Raw genomic sequence first — 26,146 nt, 5'->3', positions numbered from 1 at the left:
GAGTTAAAGGGCAAACAAAGGTTAATGTTTCACTGCACTGAAATATTATCTTCTACAGATGCAACAGAAAAAAGTCAAATTTGGTTTCAATGGTATCTTAATTTAAACTGATCCAACAAACTACAAGCACTCCCCCTAAAAGCAATGGTATTGATTGTTTTCTGCCACTGAAGTGTTTAAAATTATGCAAGGAACCAACCTATGCTTCTGCATATTTTACAATTTCTAAACGGCACAATTTTTCAGACTCTTCCATGCTTATTAAAGTATTATTACATGAAATTCTACTTAGAAAAATCCAAATCTGAACATTTTCGGTTTATAGCATCAGGATTAAAAAAAAAGATATTTCCTTTGTTCCAGTTTTTACCCCCCCCCCCCCATTTCCTTTCCTCATTGGTGGTACTACAGAACAATTCAGGTCAGCTTGAAAGTAATTGGTCAGGGTTAACTTTTCTTTGCTACCAACGCTTACCTTTATAGGAACTAGCAGCTGCTGTATATGATCTTTGAACATATATATCACAATGAGATGTACAAGAAAATGTTTAGGGCTAGTTAAGTGCAGAGTACACAGAATGTAGACTTGGTTCAAATTCCTATTTAGTCATTTGGACAGCTTCAGCTCCTATTGGAATAGTGTCCTCCCTTATTTGGGAGATGTGCTGTTTTGTGGAGGTGGGTTTAATTGGAAAAAGAACCAAAGCAAATAGAAACCCTAAGTAAATAATAAAATCAGGTTAATAACCCCAAAGAGCTTTGTTATTATACACCATTACATTATGAATAAAATCTCTGGGAATTTTAAAAATCACATCTTCTTTTAGATGTTCACAAGTCTGTTTCTAACTTACTATTGATGAGAAAGATTGCCACAGACAAAGTGGTAGGTCATGCCAGGAACACGTAGAGGGTGTGTATTACCTTGATCACTAGCGATCATGGTACAAAGAAGGATTTGTAATAGAAATTGCCTTATTTATATTATTTACAGTCAGATTTTGGAAGCTAAGCAGGGTCTGCCCTGGTTAGTACTTGGATGGGTGACCACCATGGAATACCAGGGTCACTATGAAGAAGTAGGCTATGGCAAACCACCTCTGAACATCTCTTGTCTTGAAAATCCTACATAGTCACCAAAAGTCAGCCACGACTTGACAACAAAACAGACAAACAAACAAACAACGCCCCCCAATGAGTTCTCATTGCTGTGTTGCTGAGACAAAAGCAAGTGGTCAGTAGACAGTGGTTTCACCTGTGGGTGATTTTTAGTGGAATTTTATTGTGATTTGGTGTTTTATGCTCCTTAAATCACTTTTGGTGCCTGTGGGCAGAGAAAGAAACTAAACATAATAAATCATAGTAGTCTCTATTGGATCATATCACTATAATTCCAATCTGGAAAAGGAGGATGCCCATTAATATTCCTGCAGTTAAGCAAGTCACAAGAATAATAACGTATGCAGTGATTAGTGGCTATCTTCTCCAAATAGTAGCTTTTAATGTTTAGCCAGAATTTTACAATGACTAAACTGCAGGTCTGCAGAAAGTCATGCCATGCAAAGAATATAAAATATTTCAACTCCATATACCCATGCAATTAGGATTATTGTATCAGTTCTTGAAGAGGAAAAGCAAAGGATGAAACAATATTTTCTCCATAAATCTATTCTGGTGTGTGTATGTGTGAGGGGAACGTAATTCCACTGAAGAGAGCATTTGTTTGTTTTATCACTTACTTAGGAGCTGAAGGACCTCTTGGCCATGTTCCATCTTCATTTTTCTGTTCTATCACTAACACCTATACAAATAAAAAGGGAGAGAAGCCCAAATTTATTACATATTAGAACCAATACCAAACATGGTTTAAGGATGCTGAAGCATCTGCAAACAATGTAAGATCTATTATGTCAACAGTCAGCATCTCAAGACTTTTACTGAAATTATTTCCTATTTTAAAACAGCCTTATCCCTGGCTAAAAACAAGCAATGTAAGTTTAAAAGGAAGAAAAGAATTACTTGACAAGGAAGCAATTACATAAAGTAAATGTGAGCAATTCTGGTTGAGGAAACCTGTATGAATATGAACAAAAATATAATATTCAAACATTTGTTCCGAATTGAGAAAATGTATTTAAATTTATTTCAAATTGAGAAAATTTATTCAAAAATATGGAGACAAATTTGGTCACTCACACACCACTTAGTGACTAATGTACAGTCATTCCTATATCTTGACGAAGAATAGTGATTCATAAGTGCAAAGGCATCCTTTTTCCCTGCATCCTTTTTCCATGCACAGCTCTCCTCTGTCACTGTGCCTACTGGATTAAAGGGCGATTTAAGTCTTTCATCCCAATGTCTTAAAACTGACATTCATGTACTTCAATCTGTACAAGAAGTTATTTTGTCTCCTAAAGTAATTATAATAAACTGAGTAACTCCCTTGGTATAGCAATAGTGGATAGAATACAGAAGGTTATTTCAGATGTACTGATTAAGAAATCAGAACTGGGATACAGGACTACATACTCGCTCAATGCAGCTCTTTTCTGGTCAGAATCATAATTCAACTACTTTTATAATCTCTACTAATCAAATATTCTGAGATTTGAAATTGCTCCTAGAATGGGGAATGTTGAAAGAACAGATAACTTACCCTGAAATAATGATTCAAACAAAGCACTTTCTATTTGCACAAGAGAGGGAAAAATATTTCACACAATTTTTTCCCCTTTTTTGTCACAACAAATGCTGTTCCTGGGGATTCATTAACATTTTTGGAAAAGAGGAAGGCAAGAGGGCTGTAACAAGAAAGCTATTTCTTTAGCTACCACTGTTTTCATAGGTTTCAAATGGATTTCCTGGTAGGGTTGCCAGCTCTAGGTTAGGAAATACCTGGAGATTTTAGAAGTGGAGCCTGCTGAGGGTGGAGTTTGAGGAGTGGAGGGACCTCAACATGGAGTCCACTTTCCAAAGTGGCCATTTTCTCCAAGTGAACTGATCTCTGTTGCTATTACAAGGTCAGTTGTAATCGTGGGAGATCTCCAGCTACTACCTGGAGATTGTGCAACAAACAGAGAAACACGGCAGAGAGTGATGGGAGAAAACCCTATGGTTCTGTGATAACCAGCCTCCAAAGAAGCATAAAGACATTTATACAAATATACAGAACACACTTCTATATTATTACAAACACTCTCAGACAAACCATCTTATAAACATACCCCGATATACAGAACACCTAAAGTGAAAACAAAGGAAGGACACAATCCAGAAAGTTACAATTTTCAAAAACTGTAACTTAATTGTGTGCAAAGAATTGGAATCTTGCCATGCTGTGATAGAGTTATTGAAAGCTGGTCAAAGCTTCTAGTGAAACGATGGAATATAAAATACTACCTCACCGCTGTGTTATGCTGTGTACATGACATATTTGGAATTGGGACTATTCAAAAACACTACGGGGTCTCCTCAGGAACAACTGGACTGAGGATTCCTTTGAATGTGGAAGGACTGATTGTTGACTATATGGGACTGATTATTATGAACTTTCTAGATTGTGTCCTTCCTTTGTTTTCACTTTAGGTGTTCTGTATATCAGGGTATGTTTATAATGGTTTGTCTGAGAGTGTTTGTAATAATATAGAAGTGTTTTTTGTATATTTGTATAAATGTCTTTATGCTTCTTTGGAGGTTGGTTATCACGGAACCTTAGGGTATTCTCCCGTCACTACCTGGAGATTGGCAACCCTATCTCCTAAAGACCCAGAAATACTGATAAAATGTTCAGGGCTTTGCATATGTCTCAACTATGCAGATTTTAATAAGAAGGAACCATTAACATTTATCAAATTTGAAATTACAGAATTCAGATTTAGATCCTTTAATTCTTTAAACAGCCCTACAAAACAAAACACTTTCCCCTCCTCTCTTCACTAGCAGATCACCATGCAGTATCCAACTGATTTCGTATTGATATTCTAGTTCAAAAGGAATCTAGCTATAAGACATACAAAGTTCATGTTAGGAGATATTGTTGGAACTCTCTGTCTGGGGCAGTGGTGCTCTGTATTCTTGGTGTTTGGGGGGAGGGCAGCAGTGTGACACAAAGTGTTGGACTGGATGGGCCATTGGTCTGATCCAACATGGCTTCTCTTATGTTCTAATGAGTTCATTGTTACTCTTAAAAGAGGTTATTGAGGAAATGTCCCAAATCCCCCCTCCAAATCCCGTTATAAAATTAGACCCCTAATGGTTTATTTCAGCTGGTGCCAGAGGCCTTCCATTGATACAAAAGACTTCTTTCATTGGTGGAAGTGGCTTTGCATTACCAGAATGCTCCTTGCCTTGGAAATATGCACCAGCACTTCTCACCAATTGCTCCCGCTCCCACAGTGGGGTTCTCTGTCACAACAAATTACTGCTTACAACCCAAAGTTCTCTGCATTCTGACCTACGTTTTATTTGCAGTTAACAAAACATGGGAATCTGCAACCACTCTTTCATAATGGTACCCTACATAGAAATAGTACCATCAATATAAAACATAAACAGAGGAGGATATGAAAACTCCAGCATATTTAATTATCTCATACCTGTCCCTGGTACAAACCAGCATCCTGTATTGTACTATCTGGTTTATTCAATGGTTCAAATGTGTTACTCATGTATTTGTTCCACAACCTGGTCTCTTTTTCATCCGGAATACTGAAGATTTTCCTTATCTCTTTTTCAATTGTATCTATATTGACACAAATAAAAATCTTAATGTACAGGTTATGTTATATGCATATATCAAGAACTGATTTACATTTATCTTATTATAGAAGATAAAAATGTACATGTAATTCAATGCATATTATATACAGAGCCCATAACAAGTAAACCATCCCATATAATAGGAATATTATGCATGCAGAGATAAGCTGTAAAAAAAGGAAGCAGTAGGCTGGGTCTATCTAGACACCTATTCAGTGGCAATACTTAGCCACAATGCTGTTGCTATATGAGTGAGCAAGGAAAATTCTTAGGCTCACATTCTCTTCTGCTTCTTCCCTACAGCCAGCTGATGAAAGATTTCTGTGACAAACCACACTTTGTGATTATACCCAACCACTGTTGTTTGCTTACTTCCCAGCACACTAGAGTTCTGGACCAGTACAAATCACAGTTTGTGTTTAATATAACAATATTAGAAAGCTATAGTCTTTCATTAACAACACAGCTGAGGGAAGAATAAGACAAGCAAAGAAAAGCATGATCATGAGCATCCTTTGCATATTGACACACCCCAACTGACATTTATATTATCTGAATGGGTTCCTTAAGGAAAGATGTCCATTTATATTTAGAAGTGGAAGTTTGAAAATTCCAATCTCAAGCAAAACAAAAATCATCACTACTTACTGAGAATGCAAAATATACAGTATATTTACAGTATACACACATACCCATTCCACCAGAACTTATAATGCCAGGAAGAATTTAAATGGAAGCTTTTTTTTAAAGCACATGTAATATTATAAGTATTGTAATGGTACAAGAACATGTATTTTATAAAAGTATCATTTTCTTAAAGGCTTAACTAGGATAAGCAGTACTGAAATATTGCTTGTGAACAGAAGATCTAAAGGAATATCTGAACTGTTTTCATCCATGATAAAAAGCTCTAAAGTTTGTGTCTTAAAACTGACCAAAGTAATGCCATGAAAGACACTGCATAACCACTTAGGGTTATAAACTATATAACAATCAGCATACCTATGGTGTCAGCTTTACTAAATCTTCTTGTTACAACATTGTTCATATTTCCATTTTCACACAATTTTAATTCTGTCAAATATACTTCCACTTTGCAGTGCTTCACAAACATACCCTGTTCAACCACCTGGAAAATAAACAGATCAAAATTGGTTATTAACTGGAGCAGGGTATTTTAATTCCTCAAAGCATATAACAATGCTTGAGAAGGTAATATTGCAAAATATTAACTATTCCAACAGTCAGCTACATTTTTATAATTTGATAGTTTTTAGCAATCTGGAAATTGTTATTATTCAAAGGTCACAAAAGGGAGGTGATCAAGACGCTCTTTTCAGATTTAAATAGTTAAAGTTAAGACATTCCCCAGCTTTCTTTTAATATTACCAGTAACCCAAACAGCAAAGTACAAAGATATGCCAAAACAGTCTACACCAGGGAAACTGTCATTTTAGTTTGCTGATTTTCTAGTAATGGATATCTTAATGTTCAGCTTTATCTAAGAAAGCAAATTTAATTTCTTTATCAAAAGTTACTAACAAAACTTGCAAATTGAAATAAGAATATATTCACAATCACCTCTTTTATATTTCCATATGATCTTCTATGCTGTAACTGCATAAGTCAGCCATGAAAACTGTCCTGAAAATAGCCACCAGCCTGATATGTGATACATCAGACAAATATGGTAAAGGAGGAGGTACCAAGTAACTGCTAGAAGTCATATGCTATACCAACAGAGAGAACATACACTCACTAAAGGAGAAGGGCATATTAATAAATGTTCCTGGTATTCAGGAGCTTGCCTTGGACATTTAACAGAAATGAGAACTTATTTTATAGAAGCTGTACTCACAACTAGATTTGTATGCACTGTCCCTCTTATAGATGTAGTAGGGCTAGTGAAAATTAATACTGAACTATTTACTGCTGTTGATAGGCTTACAATCAGAGCTGTGTGTATGCTATGATTCCACAGAAGTGTTGGAAAAGCTGCAAACTGGTGATTCCTTTAAAATCAGCTTCCTAAGGATCTTTGCTTTTTTTTAAAGCCATATTTTTTCTGTTATGCGGACAACAGCTGAAGTCTCAGAAACTATAGTTTCTTTAGAGTTCTTTGTACTTTTCCATGACTAGCAAAACCAGAATTTTGTAAACTAGCAAAAGTTATAAAGCTGTTGCATGATAATGCAAATTTCTTTAATTCAGATCTTTTTATCATAATACAGGTGATTTTAGAACAGAAGTTTGATTGTTGTTTTTACTTGCAAAATACACATAGCCCTGGTTACTGCTGAGACAGATTGGAAAGGCACTCAGATCAAGTACTGATACTCTATTATTTCCATCATATGCTTAATAGGCTTAAATAAAACTGCATCAGGTACCACCCAGTAACTGGGACATTCCAAAAACACTAACTTAATTCAAGTTTCCAAAAGTTTTGTACAAGAGAATTCTATCAGGACAACCCAAGAATTCCTTATGCAATCAGTAACTTTAAGATGCACATGACCTCTGGAATGAGGGCTTCCAGATGAGAGAGAGAAAGAGAGAGTCTCCACTGAAAAATATGGCAGACAACCTATGTGTTGAATGTGAATTTCTGATACTATTACCATTCTGTTTCTCACCATTATTAATTTGATAAATATTTCCCCAGACAACTGGGTGAATCCCCAGCTTCCCCTTCAGGCTTAAGTGTTCCACATTATTTGAAAATGTTAAGTAAGCAAAGACAGCTCAATGTCCAGTTCAAACACACAGCCCCTTTTAAAATTAGTTTTAGTTCTGAAGTTGTGTTGTTGGATTTCTCCCTTCCTAACTCAGAGCTAATAGTTCTTAGTCTGGTAGGAAGAAGGCAATGCCTGTCCTGTGTTAGACAGAGCTGCAAGACTGTTTCTACTACAAGCTTAAATCTACAAAGACCATACTGCAGAAAGAAAGCACCCTGGACACAGCCATGAAGTTGCACAACAAATGTTCTGCCTTCCTACCAGTTTACAGCTGCAGCACTATACACACTTACTTGGGAGTAAGTCTCATTGAAACTCATTAGGACTTCTGAGGCAGCATGTGAAGAATTAGGTACATATATTCCATAATGCAGGGCTGCATTAAAAATGGTCAATATGGGTGCAGCACTGTAGAGACAGCCAAACGGTAATGGCACCTGGTTTCTAGACTCGCAATGGCTGGCTCCCTCCCTGCTTTCTGGAAATGCAAGAGGACAGAAATGTAGCAGAGAAGCAAAGAGTAGTGATGGAATGCAAAGGGCTAGAATACTAAGGAAGGGTCACATGAACACCAAAGCTCTTCACTTACTATATTATTGCTAAACTGATGATTTGCAATGAGGGAATTAAAACAATAAATTTAAAAAGGCACAATCCAGAATAGCCTCTTTAAACTTAATTTCCCACTACTATCAGATTGAATCTATGCACTCAGGCTCATCTGGAAACCTGGAAGATGGTGGGTATGGCTTACTCCAATTTATGGACAGTTCAATCTCCCTTACTCAGTGACTCTTTTTCCTGCTCAGATTCCACTCAGATTCCACTCAGATTCCACTCCCATTCCCTTTTTAATATGATAGCAAACACCTCTCTTAAGAACAGTAGATAGTTCAGCTGTCTTAATTGAGACCCAAGCATAAACTCTTCAGTCCAACCCAATCTGAACTGGTAATGATATCTATTGACATTGTTTTAGAGCAACATGTTTCTAACCTCACAAAAAGTCTGGAGACAAAGCTCTTGACCAAAGTTGTAATTTCTTTCTCTACACCCTGCCAGATGCGTTTATGTTGCACCTGGGACCCAAAAAGCCTGGTGTTATTTCACACTCTGGCTGGTGTCATCTTCATAGTACCAATTAATACAGCGAAGCCTTTTTGAGCAATACTGCTAATTAAGATATACAACTTCCAGGAAGCTTACTTAAAAAATTAAAGTAAGATGCTAGATACTAAACAAATCTGAGACAGGATTTTTGCAAGCATTAAAAACAGGCATGAGTTCAAAACAAAATCCAGAATGAATCCCAAGAATACAATACATTGATACACTATGTACTTTCATCACAGAGGAATGAACAACATTATGGGGGAGGGGGGAGTCAAGTGAGCAAAAGTAACTCCCTTTCCTTTGATAGCAACATGTAAATAAGTCAATATGTATAAAAGCCAATTTATTGTGATAGGCACCTACAGTTATACACTAAGAAGATCCACAGGATTTACCTTTGACAAAAGCAATCCACTTAGTTGCTATTTGTCTACTGTTACAAACAAGAACATCAACTAAGCACTATGAAGCTTAGTTCACAGTTCATGCTGATATTTTCAGTAATATCTGTTCATTTAAGCCATACTACTTGTGCTGACTTCAGAAGAACTGAGGTTATCTCTTTAGAACAATCAAAAGGCATAATTCATTTATGTCAAACCACAGTGAAGGAAGTCTGTGGCCTGGCATGAAGATGTGGGCTTTTTCCATGAAAGCACATGTTGATCTGCTGATCTTTATTGTGCCACAACACACTACAGATAGGAGAGGATCAAATGTATGTTGTAAGCTTAGAAGCACAGGCATATAGAAGCTATCCTAAGATAAATTTTCAAGAAAGCAGTGTCCTAGTAGACAAACAGTAAAATAAAGCCAGTGCCTAGGAAGAAATGGGAAAGAGCACAATGGAAGAGTGTAATAAAACTAAAGAAATATCTAATAAAGGCAAGTTCCTATGCAGTCTGATACTTCCAAAAATATCTGAAAATATTTTAGAATAATGTGCACTGTTGCTGTTAGAACGAAATGCTACATATAAGGTGAAAAACTCTGAGGCCTATGGTTTGAACAAGTGTAAACAGGGAAAAGCAAAACTGAGCATAATACTCTTTCCATTTATAATTAATACTATTTGACTATCAAGAAAAACATGAAAGAGTTAAAGCATTTAATTTAGATACATCCATACAACAAACAACTTGTCAGGGACAGCTGAGAAACTTAAACTACAATTGGAATCAATGGCTTTACTGTGTAATGAGAAACCCTTTCCTTGGGAAAGGGGAGTTGTACACCCTCTCTTCCCTGGTTTCAGAGAATTCTATAGGTGTCAGAATCAGACAGGGAAACACATGGGACTGCTGCAGAAACAGCGAAAGTCCATTGCCTGACTGTTATTTGGCTTGTGCTTGGCCTGTGCTTCTATTTATTCCAACCTCATTTAATGCTTTGTAACATTCAGTTATATCCAAATTAAGCATTTGGGAAACTGGACAATGGTAAACACAGTGGATTTTTTGGATTTTCTTGTATTCAGGTTTAACACTTATTTTAATCTTATACCTTAATTTCACACATTACTATTCTTTTTGCCATTTGGTTGTCTTATGAATAGCAAACAGCTGTTATCACTTTGTTTTCGGGTCACGTTTGCTTTGCTATGCCAAAGCACAGCAAAACTGTATGACGTACATGACATACTAGTTGCTACAATACAGTTTAAAGTATCTTACATTTTTCCCCTTTTGTACTCAAAGAAATTAACCAAGCCATTAATGAATAACAAAAATCAATGACAGTGTTCTGCTCAGTTAAGCTAAAGAAAATGCAAGGAAATACAGGAGTGCTGAGTTGAATATACAGTATTTTTAGGACTATATGACATATATTTCAGGGCTCAGTATAAGTAGTACCTTGCGTGCAATTGGTTCTTGACCTTCCAAGAGAGTATACCAGCTGACTAGCTTATTCCAGCCTTCAGTTGGTAAAAGAATGTAGTCCAGCTCATCAATGAGATGCTCTTTGAGAGACTGACAATCCCCATCTATAACAAAACATTTTACATTCAGTTAGACAGTTTAATTTGGTCATACTTTGAAACACAGTCCTTTATATCAGAACATAACAGTTTGAAACAACTGAAGAAATATTTAATCTATTAATAGAGTGAACAAAGTTCAGATTTATCTGTCGTAACACATCTTTTTTGCAAAGTGATTTTGCAAGATTTAAAATAGTGCATCTTTAGCATAAAAAGGCAATATTACTAAAAAAACCCCTATTTTTCTTTTTCTTTGTTTCAACAATCAACATTGTTCACAGATTTTCATCTTATATTTAATTTTCATGAACTGTTACATATATTCTGAAACTTCTAAGTTGCAGACCAAGGTTTCTGGAAAAATTAGAAATATTTATCCTGCTTTTTATTTTTGATATTAATACATTACCTTTGAGAAGTCCTGAATTATCAATTGGACCTGGGTATACATTTTGATCTCCCATCTGGTATTTGTCCCAGCTGTCAAAGCCAACATATTTTTTCCACTGTTTGAACCAGCGACTATCCACTAAATACCTTGAAAATAAGGAAGAAGGAAAAATACTTGAATACTATTTAATAACATGTATTAAGTTTCCAGATTGTATCACCATATATGTATTAAATTTGCAAGCATGTAGATGTTGCAAAAATAGCACACAATTTGGTTTTGCAACACAAACATGTTTGAGACAAAATGATCTGTGCCATCTTTCTGACGTAAGCTTCCAATTTGTCACAAGGATGTTCAGATTCAGATTATTTTTACACACTAGCATAGGATTCCCAGGTCCTGTCTCCTCCCCAGTGGGGTACTTGGTAGGGGTTCCTAGAGGGGGTGGAGACATTCCCAACAGAATGATATCACACATCATGTTGGGTCTCAGCACACTTGAACTCCAAATGGTGAATTTGCTAGAGTTCAGGTGCGTCACCTCTGCTCCTTTGGAAGTATTTGGAAGAAGTGGAGGCTGCGCACACCTGAACTCCAGCAGCAAATTCACCACTTGGAGTTCAGGCATGCAGCCGGCAGCTGCCTCTCTCCCTCTCGCCTGCAAGATTTAAAGGGCACTCTAGAGCTTGGCAGCTGGCCATGTGCTCCCACCAATCATCTGGAGGGGCCTTTAAAACTTGCAGGAGGGGAAGGGAGAGGGATGACTTCCAGTGGTCACTCTTGGGTGTGAGACTTCCCCTTGCCAGCAAGTTGGCTGGTGGTGGCAGGAGCCCCCAAAATCAGGGATCCCCTACCCTCACCTGGGGACTCATATTCCCTACACCAGCATCTAAACCTTCCAAATTAGTTCAATATGCCATGTAGTTCTCTCAAAATACAATTACTTGTAATGAATCTAGACATGTTGGCAAGTGGAAGATGTTGAACACATGAACATATGAAGCTGCCTTATACTGAATCAGACCCTCAATCCATCCAAGTCAGTACTGTCTACTTAGACTGATAGCAGCTCTCCAGGGTCTCAAGCTGAGGTTTTTCACTCCTATTTGCTTGGATTCTTTTTAGTTGGAAATGCTGGGGATTGAACCTGGGACCTTCTGCTTATCAAGCAGATGCTCTACCACTGATATAATTGTAGTGTTCCTAAAGCCATACAAACATATATGCTCCATGGTTTCTGTATCTTCATGTGAGGTGGTCAAAACCAACATTTTCCTTGCTACACCACCAACTTTACAGCCCAATTTGAGTAAATTCTTGAAATCACTTTAATAATAATAATAAAATAATAAAATGTTATTTATATCCCGCCCTCCCCGCCTAAGCAGGCTCAGGGCGGCTAACAACATCCATAAAATATACAATACAATAAATATACAAGACTTTAAAATCAACATTGTCCAAAAACAATTCTAAATACACATTTGACATAATTTGACAGTAACAGTGATGTTCCTGGCGCTATTTCTGTCAGTTTACATGATAGCAAGGGTCCCTGGGCAAAGTCATTTTGGCGGATCCATTTGTTTAGTGATCATAAATCAGCAGTCTGTAAAAGCAGACCTAAAAAGGATGGTCTTGCAGGCCCTGCGGAATTGGTCAAGACTCCGCAGGGCCCGCACCTCTTCCGGGAGCCTTTGAGTGGTAGTCAGATGCCTAAGCAATTGAAATAACTAGTCACCACCAGTCAGTCAACCCAACTAGGACTAAGTAGTCCTCAGCCAATATTCATATCCAGACATAACAATGTGGGAAATATAAATAGGACTAAACCAAATTAAGCAATGAAATTATTGCCTAGTTACTCAGAATTGTCAAGAGAATAAGCTGGTCATAGCGAACACCCTCTTCCAACAACCTAAAAGATGACTCTACACATGGACATCACCTGATGGGCAACACAGAAATCAGATTGATTATATGCAGTCAAAGACGGAGAAGCTCCTTATAGTCAGCAAAACAAGACCTGGAGCTGACTGCGGTTCAGATCATGAGCTACTCACTGCAAAATTCAGGCTTAAACTGAAGAAAACTGGGGAAGCCATTAGGCCATTCAGGTTTGACCTTGATCACATCCCTTACGAATATACAGTGGAGGTGAAGAATAGGTTTAAGAACCTGAAGAACTATGGACGGAGGTTTGTGACACTGTACAGAAGGCAGCAATCAGCACCATCCCAAAGAAAAATGCAAAAAAAGCAAAGTGGCTGTCTGATGAGGCTTTACAAATAGTTGAGGAAAGAAGGAAAGCGAAAGGCAAAGGTGAAAAGGAAAAATTCACCCAACTGAATGCAGATTTCCAGAGAACAGCAAGGAAAGATAAGGAGGCCTTCCTGAAGGAACAATGCAAAGCAATAGAGGAAAATAACAGAATAGGAAGGACAAGAGATCTCTTAAAGAAAATTGGAGAAATTTTCATGAAAAGTTTCATGAAAAGATGGCCATGATAAAGGACAAAAACAGTAGGCACCTAACAGAAGCAGAAGAGATCAGAAAGAGGTGGCAAGAATACACAGAAGAATTATACAAGAAGGATCTCAATGTCCTTGACAACAATGACAGTAAAATCACTGACCTCGAGCCAGACATCCTGGAGTGTGAAGTCAAATGCGCCTTAGAAAGCATTACTAACAAAAACATGAGCGAAGATGACGGTATCCCAGTTGAGCTATTCAAAGTCCTAAAAGGTGATGCTGTTAAAGTGATGCACACATTATATCAACAAATTCGGAAAATGCAACAGTGGCCACAGGACTGGAAAAGATCAGTTTATATTCCAGTCCCGAAGAAGGGTAATGCCAAGGAATGTTCAAACTATTGCACCATTGCACTCATTTCACATGCCAGCAAGGACATGTTAAACATCCTACAAGCTAGGCTTCAGCAGTATGTAGATTGGGAACTACCCGAAGTTCAAGCTGGGTTTCCGAGAGGTAGAGGAACTAGAGATCAAATTGCCAACATTCACTGGATTATGGAGAAAGCACGGGAGTATCAGAAAAACGTCTATTTCTGTTTCATTGACTACGCTAAAGCCTTTGATTGTGGAAAGTCCTTAAAGAGATGGGAGTACCAGACCACCTCACATGCCTCTTGAGAAACCTGTGTAAGGATCAAGAAGCAACTGTCAGAACTGGATATGGAACAACTGATTGGTTTAGAATAGGAAAAGGAGTTCGACAAGGATGTATATTGTCACCCTGGTTATTTAATTTATATGCAGAGTACATCATGTGGAATGCTGGCCTGGATGAAGCACAAACTAGAATTAAGATTGCTGGGGAAAACATCAACAACCTCAGATATGCAGATATGCACTCTAATGGCAGAAAGTGAGGAGGACCTAAAGAACCTCTTGTTGAGGGTGAAAGAGGAGAGCACAAAAGTAGGCTTGAAACTCAGCATAGAAAAAACTAAGATCATGGCATCTGGCCCTATCACACCTTGACAAATAGAAGGGGAAGATATGGAAGTAGTGACAGACTTCATATTTCTGGGATCCAAGATCACTGCAGATGGTGACTGTAGCCATGAAATTAAAAGACGTTTGCTCCTTGGGAGGACAGCTTTGGCGAACCTGGGCAGTATAATAAAAAGCAGAGACATCACCCTGCCAACAAAAGTCCATATAGTCAAAGCAATGGTATTCCCAGTAGTAATGTATGGCTGTGAGAGCTGGACCATAAGGAAGGCCTAGCGCAGAAGAATAGACGTTTTTGAGCTGTGGTACTGGAGAAGAATCTTGAGAGTTCCTTGGCCTGCAAGAAGATCAAATCAGTCAGTCCTAAGGGAAATCAACCCTGACTGTTCCCTGGAAGGTCAGATCCTGAAGCTCAAATACTTTGGCCACCAAATGAGAAGGGAGCACTTACTGGAGAAGGCCCTGATGCTGGGGAAGGCAGAAGAAGAAAGGGATGGCAAAAGATGAGATGGCTGGACAGTGTTACTGATGTAACTAACACAAATTACATCAGACTTCAGAGGATGGTGGAAGACAGAAGGGCCTGGCGTGACTTTGTCCATGGGGTTGCAAAGAGTCGGACTTGATTGTGTGGCTGAACAAAAACAAAAATTACAAACACAACACAAACACTACAGAGATTAATATGAAACAGAGAGATTAAACATGCTGCACGAATGCAACCTTAAAGACTTTTCCCAGAGGTGAATGGGGCTTATATATGAGAAGGAATTCATTTCCATATTAGGCCACCCCTCCACCCCTGATGACAAACCAGCCAGAACTGTATTCCTGTGCGTTCCTGCTCAAAAGAATCCAGCTTTCGCTCCCCTCTTCCTTGAGACTTTTCTCAATTGTTACAATATAGACATAAACTTTTGGGAAGCACTGGGGAAAAAAGCTTATGAAATATTCTTTCTGAAAATAAATGCTTCTGAAGAAAGCTCTACTCATTCAAACTGTGTACCTGAAGACTGCCGTAGATAAAAATCTATAGCTTTAAATAAAAATAATTCCTGAGAACATATACAACAGTTTCAAGGACACATTTGTCCTTTAAATGTTACTAATTTTGTCCACAATAATGTACTACTGAGGAGTTCATTGTTTTCAGTAAAGTTTAACTTAATTTCCAAATATGCTGATAGTCCTATTTGTGATTAGGGCCATTTCCACACTGCTGATTTGCCAGTTTGATTCTAAAAAGCATCCCCCTTCCCAACAGCTTCCCCACAGTAGCTTGGTGTTTTTGTACACCACTTGGGTTTCCCTCAGCTTTTCAGTGATCTATCACAAACCTACTGTTACAGTATTTTGGAAGAGATAAGAGAAAAGCTTGACTGGACAATATGTATTTTCCCAGTCCTGCCCACACTGCAGACATTTTCCTTGTCCTGACAACAATCATCCTCCCACATGCCACCAGATGTGCTTTTTTGAAATCTTTTTTCAAAAAAACAGTAAATAGCACATCAACTTAATGTTATATTAGATATCACTTGCTGGTTAATTTTTTTGTGGGGGGAGAATCATCTTCCCAGGTCTAAGAAATGGGCAGTATGCAGCAGGGAAACCTGTCATCCAGAAACCCTACTGACACTGTCCTAAATGGGCAGATGTAGTAACGCTGGTGTCTTAAAAGAAAAATGTCACTATCCTATATAAAACTGTTTGTTTCTACATGCTCCTCTTTTTATTAATTTTTTTGTATTTTCTATTTTCTGTCTCTGTCTTGACTCTACTTGGCCCTTCCTGGCAACTAACCCCCATCTGCCTTCTCTCATTCAATTCATAATGGTTGAGGAAATTCTATTTCACTGTACCTGAAGAAGTGTGCTTGAACACAGAAGTTCATATCTTGAATAGAATTTTGTTGGTCTTAAAGGTACCACTGGACTCTTTGTTCTGCTGCTCGTGGGCACTCAATGAAATTGCTGAGCAGTCGGGTTAGAACAGGTAAAAGGAAGTACTTCTTCACCCAAAGGATGATTAGCACATGGAATTCAATGCCACGGGAGGTGGCGGCAGCTACAAGCATAGCCAGCTTCAAGAGGGGATTGGATAAACATATGGAGCAGAGGTCCATCAGTGTCTATTAGGCACAGTATATTGGTGGAACTCTCTGTCTGGAGCAGTGATGCTCTGTATTCTTGGTGCTTGGCGGGGCAACAGTGGGAGGGCTTCTAGTTTCCTGGTCCCACTGATGGACCTCCTGATGGCACCTGGGTTTTTTGGCCACTGTGTGACATACAGTGTTAGACTGGATGGGCCACTGGCCTGATCCAACATGGCTTCTCTTATGTTCTTACTTCAGACCAACCCACCTACCCACCTCTTGGCTATTACAGTAAGAGGGAAAAAAGCCCCAAATAAATAAAACATGTTTTATAAGTAACATGGGAGGAGCTGTAGGAGAGAGAAAACACCCTAATTTTCTCTCTCATGCACAATTTCTCTTCAACTACAGCCCAGTAAAGTACAACTCAAAGTTAGGGGGCATACACACGCACACAAATATCCCCAGCCTCCACACTACTCTCTAATTTAATTTAAACTGTTGGGGAGGCTGCATCCTTTGCTGCTTAACTGTTTGTTTTAAACTGACTTATTCGAACAGTAAGAAGCTTTTTCGTTACCAACACATTCAAAACAATAGCTGAAGTTGCAAAGCAGGCAGAACACTTAAGATTTACACAGTTCACTGAGGATGCAAAATAAGAACCATTATATGGCAATCTCTCAATCCTAATTTCTGCCCAATTTAGATTCATTACATCATAAATGGAGATCTGCATCTTAAAAGTTAGTTTTGGAGATAATATCCTGTAATCCAACTGTTTATTATTTATGTTATGTATGGTCTGCCTTTCTCATGAAGATTCAAGTTGCATTACACAGAGCATAAAAAGATTTCTCAGATTAACACTTTTCAGCTGTGAAGGTGCCCAGCCCAACAACTGAATAATAAAAACTGCTGTAAAACCACTGATTTCCACTTTCCACTAAGCAGCAGAAAGGGAAGAAAATGGCAATAAGACAATTTCTCTTCACCTTCACCATCGACACAAGTCTATGCTGCCATGATTCTGATAAAACTCTGGAATGGTTCTACTGTGAACTCTTATGAGAATTCCTCAGGATTTCTGGCCTCAATTTTGAATTCCACCTTTTTCTCCATACCTTAGTTTTCTTCCCCAGTATACTGAAACAAGCCTGTTTTGGTGCTTTAGTGATTGGCACAAGCTATTAATTGTATTATTACAGGGAATGACCAATCTCATGTAGGTGGACTGAAGCAACATTATTTGTTGCTACCTACTTCAATCATCATTAGAACAAACAAAACAAATGCCTCTCTCTTAGAAGAAAGTGTAGGATATTGTCACTCAGTCATCAGCTCTAATAAATCTCACTTTTCTTCCGGATTCCTGAACACACCCACTGGGATTCTTCTACAAGCAGAGAGGTGGCATTCTTTCAATGCTTGTGTCGTTTTACAGCAGTCATCTCATGCAAGTGTGTTGGGATAGAGCAGAGCTTTGATGCAAACTATGTTTTTCCCTAGTCAACTGCCCCTGTGACATGGTGCAAACCTCACTCTTTTGGTGAAACCTAGGAGACTTTTCATTTCACTAGGAATCTTGTTTACCTGTAGTTAATTATATTTGGAACAGAACAAGATGCATGCTACATTTCGTTGTTCACAACTCATTGTAGTTTAGTTCTAACTCAAACTACCAAATTAACTCATTACTGTACATAAGCACTAACTTGTATAAAGTTGCAAACTTGGTTGCCAACACCAAGATAGAACTCTATTGATCACCAGGTCAGTGTAGGCTTATCTTGTACTGAATCTGGCAGTGGCTTGCTATGGTTCTGGTTTATGCCTTCAGTCCTATTTGATATTCTCTAATTTCCTGCTTCATCAGTTCTCATAACCCGTTACCATTTCAAACATACTGGTTATAGGAAAGACACATCTTGGCACACTTTAACATAGCAAAACAAACAGTTTAACTTATTTGCCATAAAAAATAAGCATGTTATCCAAATAAGACTCTTTGTACTCGAGTGCAAAAGACTTTCTATGTATCATAACCCTGGAACTGGCATGCTTGGTCTACTATTTATTCTCATGCTATACTTTCACAATTCCTTTTCGTAACACCTGGTTCTTCTACAGCATGTGCTGTCCACTAACAGCTTGAGGCCAGTTACAAAACTAAATCAAGATCTACATTGTGTTGTGTTCTCTTGCAGTAGCCAGGATGACCAACAGTGAGAAGAAAGGGAACATCTCTACTTTTAACCCTACATAACTTTATTACAGGTCCAGGAAAATGACCCTGGAGAATCAGACCTACTTTTTCTTTGTTTTTTGGGGGGGAAGGGAGTTGTCTCGACTTTAAAAGGTTGTAAGCACATGTGTTAAAAGAGAAAAGCATCATATAAATATGCTAAATAAATAATACTTAATCTCTCTGCTTTCCTCTTGGTCACAATAAAGCAAGACTAGGATATACAAAACTGGTATCTATATTATTATTAATAGCAACATATTACAGATCCCTACCAGTGCTATTCTAGTCCTAAATATTACTTACCCATAGTATAATATTATGTGATACCAGATTTTTTATGAGCAAGTACAATGGCCACTACTTTAGGCACCCATATTTCAGGCCTTGAAAGTTTAGGACTTCTACATAGACAAAATTATGTATTAACCTTCCAAATGGATTCTTAAATTTTACCTAAGAATGACATTATTATAACTATGTCAAACAATATCAATATGATTACTCTTCTGATATGTTTAGAGTTATCAGAAATACTTAAGATGAAACCTTCACTATATAATGTCATATTTAACTGTGGTTTATACAATAGTTTAAATAAGGAATCTGAAAGTCAGATTGGGGTAGTGATTAGAATGTCAGACTAAATCTAGGGGAGATACGTATTTAAATCCCTACTCTGCCTTGGAATATGGCTGGGTGATCTTGGTCCAGTCATGTACACTCAGCCTGCCTCATAGTGTTGTTGGGAAGGTAGAATGGATAATAAGAGAACATGGTAAGATGCTTTGGGTCTCCAACAGGGAGAAAGGCAGGGTATAAATGAAATAATGTGAGCACTCCCTGCAGTTGGTTTGTCTCTGCTGTGTTGCCTGGAGAGACTCCCAAGGCCTCAAAATCAGGGTGTGGGCAAGGGTTGTTACATCCAGCCTGATAAAGAGAAAAAGAGAGAGAGAGTCACTCCCATCCCATATCATCAGCAGGTGAAAGCCAGCTGTTGCAAATGTTCCCAGTTGGCTTGGGATCTGGCAGAGATTCAGAGTCACTTCATTTCCAGTTCCTGCCATGAAGCCTCTTTCCCCACCAGACCACGTAAGTGTGGAGGATCCAGGGCTGCCACTGGGGTGGTGGCTGCTGCAAGGTTACACTTGGAAAATAAATAAAAGTCTAAAGCAAGTTAAAATGAAGAATACCTTACATGTAATTAATCAAACTACATCAAATTTCAAAAGTGTAATTTACCCTACATCATCTGTAGCATTAACAGTTGTATCTGTTTACTATTTCTCCTATCAAATTTCTTAATGTTTACCAAAAATACAGTTGAATTAAATGGACAAGAGGTCTCACAGTGGCAACCATGAATATAATTCTGGCCACCCGTAGTGAAACAATTCAACACAAAGAATTATCTTTTTTTTTAAAGCTGCCAACAAGACAGGGACCCACAGTACATTTCTTTCAAAATGGTTCCAAGAAACCAAGGCTGGAATGGCCTTGGGTCAGCCATAGCTCTCGCAGAGCTTGTTCTTGAAAGGGCAGCTGCTGCAAGAGCTCTCTCAGCCCCATCTACCTCACAGGGTACTTGTTATGGGCCGGAGGTAGAGGAAATTGTAACCACTCTGAGATTCAGAGTGGAGGGCAGAATATAAATCCAATGTCTTCATCTTCTACTTTGGCAGCCAATTTCATTGCTAAGCTACTCTTACTGTTTTAAAAAAACCCACCCTAATATCCATCAGGTATTTCTGCCTGTAATTTCAATAAATTTCTGCAAATCCTTTCCTTTGCTACCAACAGGAACAGCTCCCTGCCCTTCGTCAAGTGACAGCCCTTCAAATACTTAAAGAGAGCAATTATTCCTCCCCCACCCCGCAACTGTCTCTTCTCCACAGTGAACATTCCCAAGTCCCTCAGCCTTTCTTCCTTGTAGGGCCCCTGATCAACTGCATCACTCTCAGTTGTAATTCCAATAATCCCCAACTGGATGTTGGCAGCCCAATTTATTGCTGACACCCAGGGCTTTTTTTGAGCAGGAATGCTCAAAAGAGAAGTATTACTACAAACATGCACACTCCACTTATAAAACATGTTTGCCAGGTAGCATACAGAGGAATGGAACAGAAAATGACAGCCAAACATACGGATCATTAAAAGGGATTTGCATCCTGTTATGTCTGGGAAGTGGAGTTGTGTGTGTGATTAAGCAGTTACTGCCAGGCTCATTGGAGCCTTGAGGAAGGAGCTTGGGACACAGAGACAATAGGAAGCAAGATCCAAATCCTCACTTCTTTAGATCAATCAGGAGACCCCCAGCTGGTTCAAACAGTCCCATGGTGCGTTAGTGTGGGAATCTGAACTGTATATAGTTGGCCCAGTTCTCTAGTCTAGTTTCATGCCTATACTGCTGTAATCACTAATAAGGAAGGTTGATCACCATGCAGAGTCTCCTCGTGTATCAAACCCAGTATTTAACACATCCTATTAACTGAGTATAGTATTCAAGCCTAACTACTACCCTAATTGACATGCGTATTGGGTCTAACTGCAGAAGCAGAATTTAAGTTTCAAGCATTCACAAATCCAAAATCAAATTTCTGATGGCAAGTTTGATTCTTTTAAAAATGTTTTCTGCAGTACAATTTGTGTACCATTTTATTTACAGGGCTAGCTGTGACAGCTAATTATGATTACCCCAATCCTATGCATGTTTACTGGAAGTAAACTCAATTGGCAACTGTGGGCCTTGTTTGTGAGCAACCAGGCAGATAACCATGTTTAAGAAGCACACAACAACAACAAAATATTAGTTTGAATACTTAATGCCTTTTGGTTTGCTTTCTTATGCCTGTATTTTGTATGATTCTTTTAACTGACCTTCTTATACGGCACAATGAACACCATACTTGGTAGAAAAGCAGAATAAAATGTTTTAATATACAGTAATTTTGCAAGTGATCGATTAACACACAAATTCACACTCAGCTATGAAGCTCACTGGTGCATTGGGATATTTCTAGTTTAAATACATTTCCAAAAATATCTTATTGATTTTTTCAGTTACATTCAGGTGTTTGGATGGTATCTGGGATCTTCCATATACTGGCAAATGGGTCCCCAAGCAATCCAGAAATATTCAGGACTAACCAGTAAAATTGTGGGCCAGCATTTTAAGGCTCCCAACACTGTATTTCTTTAATGTTACTGGTCAGTTCAAGACCATTAGCACCTTAATTCCAGTCCCAGAGCAGTTCATCTGGTTCCAGGGACTGTCATTACACTCTGAGGCCTGTCATTGAAATTTGAGAGCGCTTATTCAAGACCAGGCCCATAACACTTCTGCTACTCACAAGGATTGTTATCCTACTCTGGAAGCTGTCATTCCAGTCCCAGAGCAGTCTGTCTGGGTGCAAAGAGCATCATTCTAAATCCATTCTGCATCTTTATTGCAGCTTTTCTGTGTTGTAAAGCATTCAAATGGAGTCCATGTTAGTCAACTGGCATTCCTATCTCCCATTATATCCAATAGGCATTCCAGAAACTCCCATTGTGCCCATAAGGCAATCATATCATTAATTTTAGTACTTGTTTAATCTGTTTTGTCCAGAATCTCTACTTGGACATTGGTTGTGTTAGGTTTGCCACATCACCCCCTCGTTCTGCTGCAATTCTCTGGTTTTCCATTGTTGAGCTTGTTGATTCTGTTTGCACTGGGAGGCTTCTGGCCAGTGGTTACTCTGCTTGCTCTTATGCTTTGGCTATTTTTTGTCCTAGAGAAAGCAGGCTCCCATATGCACAGTGGAGGATGGCTGAGGGCACCTTCTTCAAGGACCCATAGAACTGGAGTGCTTGGTCCAATTCACTTAAATTTAAATTTGAAGATTATTTAGTGGACAAGTACCTTCAATTCCACTGTATTTTTGATGCTACTAGTTCAAAAAACAGCCCCTCCAGCCCTCTGGAAACGTTCTGCATAGGAAATAGTGGAGCCGAATAATCTCTCCCCCCCAAAAAAAACCCAGATCCAAATACCAAATTAGTGTTTTGAAATTGGAACACCAATATCTTTCAACTCCCTGGTAGCCAAATCTGGAAAATGGTTCATATCCCTAGTCACTGTGCCCCAGCTTTTGCCTCTTCATACAGTTCCTGTGAGAATAAAATAGAATATTAACTAAACTGATCTGAATTCCTTGAAAAACTAATGTATTTGTGATAACAAAATCATTCACTTAATTCTTTTCTTTCCAGTAATATGCCAATATGTTATTTCCCAAGTATTATGCTGCAGACCAGAGGTTACCAAACTGTGGCTCTTTCACACGTATTGTGTGGCTCTCAAAGCCCCCACCACCCTGTCCGCTGGCTTGGAGAAGGCATTTCTCTCTTTAAAGCGGCTTGGTAAATGCTAAAGTTGCTTTCTTTCCCCCTCCATCTTCCTTCCTTCCTCTGACATTCACGTCTTGTGGCTCTCAGACATCTGAAATTTATTCTATGTGGCTCTTATATTTGGCCACCCCTGCTGTAGACAAAGCAATTTCTTCAGGATTTAGGCCCACCCGCAAAAGCATTTCTGCAAAAATACAGATATAGTTAGGATTGCAAGTACACAATAATAGGATTTATACAGCACATTTTGAAAGTTCATATGGGGTTTAAATACATTAGGTTGGGCCCTACTGGGTTTTTTCCCAACAGAACAGGGAGGAGAGGCCCCTATTGACCACTGAACATACCATTAGGATTACAGTGATGAGGGGACAGACAAAACTGTAAAAGCAGACAAGTTGGTTGCATCCAACACACTGTCTTAATAATTATTTTATATAGCCCTGTAAAGCAAGCCAGTATAATCCCAATACTGCACAGGGACGACCAGGGGTCACAACTCATTTGTATGTGCCACGCACCCTTGACATCATCGTAAGGTGTACAAAATTATATCAGCACAGCATCTACCTTAAAATGCTTCTTGAATTATAGTTGTAATAAAACCTTACTCCCATCATACTTTTTAAATTATTTTCTCCTATGTGGCCACATCTGTTTGCTTTATATGTTTTGGCTATTTTCCCATTTTTTGTGGGGGAAAATATTAGAGTTTGTCAAATCTTAGAGTTCAGCAAAACTCTCACAGGGGGGTTGAACAATGGAGCCCAGAAGCAAGTACTTTGGGGAGGGGGGGGGAGAGAAAGAAAGAGCACAATAAAATTTAGATGTTCCCGAGCTCAGCTCCTGTAAGCTCCTGCCCAAAATGAGGCCTTGGGAGGACTGAGAGGAATAATTGTTAGCCTAAGACTACCAAATTATTGCATGTGATTATGGGCATATAAGACAGAACTATACATACCTCCTATCTGCTGATGGAAACTAACATTTATTTAATGTTAAAACAAAAATTACAGATCAGCAAATCCAGTATGTAATCCTAATTAAGCCTGGTCATAAACTCAAAACTGTTCTTGAAAGATTTAACAGGTTCATACCTCTGACAGCTCTGCTCCTCGCATATTACCTGTTGACTTGCTACCCAGGTAAAATTCATGAAAAGGTTCCGTTTGCATGAGAACATCTTCACACAAGAAGCTTTATCAACTGCCACCATGATTGTATGATCACAACAGTTCTTTTTTCTTTTATATATTTCCAGCCAGACTACAACCAGGCCTCAGAGATTACTGGCACTGGATGCATAAACTGCTCCATAACATTTATTTCCCCTTAATACAGAAAGTACATCTTCAAAACATTTACGCAGAACACTTCCACATTTCACTCCACCAAATTTAAAGGATACCTAAAATCAGGATCCTCTCTGCTAAGGTGCAAGCTTACCAGATCTGACTCAGCTCAACCAATCCAAAACCAGCCAACAACTGAAACAGTGACTTCAAAAACAGGAAGAGAAAAGCAACAGTGCAAGAAACCCACATCCGACCAAGATACAAATCCAAACCACAGCAAATCATGGCGGTAGCCCTGCCCATCAACCGGCAGCCAGAAGGTAGGCCTTGCCCTGGAAGCTTCTTGGCACAGGCTGTACTGCGAATATGAAAGCTTCCTTCCTCACCAGCAATGATTCTCCCCCCTTCTTCTCATGTTCCTGGGTAGATGTCTTAGGTCTGTTTGAAACAATGGGAGAAGACACAAGGGGAAAGCACCTGTACCCGAAGCCTCCCTCCTCACCTGCCTACAGGTGACGGAGAAGCTCCATCTCCACACCTTGCCTTGTAAGGATTAGAAAAGGGCCGCGGGAGACTGCTAGCCGGGCCACGCCTGCCCCCCACCTACCAGCTAAGGTAGCCCCATCCCAGGTTATGAAAGTGCCCCCCTGGGTGGAAGTAAAGAGAAAGGAGGTAGGCAACCCGGCGGCCGCCTCCCACTCCCGTGCGACAGGCAGCCAGTCAGGCAAAGGACGAAGGAAGGAGCCGCCCGCACCTGTCACTCCGAGGGGCCCTGAAGCCTCGCCCTCCTCCAGCCCCCCCCCCGCTCCCTCCCTCCCTCCCTGTCCCTTCCCTCACCAGGTGTCGCCCTTGCGGAGAGCCGTTTTGAGCAACGCCGCGATGTCCGAGCGTTGGGTCTCCAAATCTGCCGCGCCTCCCTCCGCCATCTCTCCCAGCTTCGCGGCGGCGGCGGCAGCAGCTGAGAAAGAGACGGCAGTAGGAGAGGCGCCGGCAGCGGCTGCGGCGATGACAGGAGCGGCAGCAGGAGCGGGCCGCGCTGCATGCTGGGAGTGACGCCGCGCGGCGACCAGGGAAACGCCCTCTACGACGCCCTCCCACTTTAGGCAACTCGATAGATGGAAGCTGCAGGCGAACGAGGAAAGAGAAAAGGTTTCGTCGAGGAAGAGAGCGGCGTATCTAGGAGAGAACGCCGCCAAGCGGATGGGAAGTCTTAGAGGGGATAGCAGAGGCTTATTTCTTCCCCTCGTCGGCGCCTCAAACGGCGACGGGAGCGCATGCGCTGTTGAGGTGTTTTGGGCTTGGAAGGCGAGGGAGGTGAAGTATGGGGTTGGACTCTGTCTGCCCTGTGCTGCCTGCTTTCAAACAATGGGAGAAGACACATGGGGAGAGTACCTGTATCCGAAGCCTGCCTCCTCCTCACCTGCCTACAGGGGACGGGAAAGCGCCATCTCCACACCTTGCCTTGTAAGGATTAGAAGAGGGCCGTGGGAGGGTAGAGGAATCTAAAGGCGAGGGAGATCAGGTTGTAGCAATCCAACCAGTACTTGTAACCGAATAATACTCTAATGGAAACTACCTTCGAATCGAATGCTGCCAATTCTTATCATCCGGTGAATATAATTTACTGATTCCCAATATAATTGTTGAAAAGTAT

General features: G+C 39.6%; 1 protein-coding gene across 9 annotated transcripts in view; it reads right to left on the bottom strand.

Moving 5' to 3' along the window:
* The window catches only part of USP15 (ubiquitin specific peptidase 15), a 126,022-nt gene extending 100,277 nt beyond the window's left edge, over window positions 1-25,745 (bottom strand). For 3 of the 9 annotated variants that reach the window (XR_009555736.1, XM_060244972.1, XM_060244973.1), the window contains exons 1-6: window positions 25,330-25,745; window positions 11,003-11,130; window positions 10,466-10,596; window positions 5,764-5,890; window positions 4,599-4,744; window positions 1,740-1,801 (exon numbers count right to left, since the gene is read on the bottom strand). Coding sequence is in view for 7 of the 9 variants with exons in the window: in XM_060244972.1 (XP_060100955.1) it covers window positions 1,740-1,801; window positions 4,599-4,744; window positions 5,764-5,890; window positions 10,466-10,596; window positions 11,003-11,130; window positions 25,330-25,418 (683 nt within the window). In the remaining 2 variants the exon portion in view is untranslated. Of the gene's footprint in view, window positions 1-1,735; window positions 1,802-4,598; window positions 4,745-5,763; window positions 5,891-6,342; window positions 6,492-7,632; window positions 7,978-10,465; window positions 10,597-11,002; window positions 11,131-25,329 lie in introns of those variants that run through there. The other 6 variants (XM_060244974.1, XR_009555737.1, XM_060244978.1 and 3 more) reach the window with 6 other exon arrangements.
* Window positions 25,746-26,146: the final 401 nt, after the last annotated feature.

The sequence above is a fragment of the Heteronotia binoei genome, chromosome 8 (genome assembly GCF_032191835.1).
Source record: "Heteronotia binoei isolate CCM8104 ecotype False Entrance Well chromosome 8, APGP_CSIRO_Hbin_v1, whole genome shotgun sequence".
In the NCBI taxonomy this organism is placed as follows: domain Eukaryota; kingdom Metazoa; phylum Chordata; class Lepidosauria; order Squamata; family Gekkonidae; genus Heteronotia; species Heteronotia binoei.
This window is presented reverse-complemented; position numbering and strand designations above follow the sequence as displayed.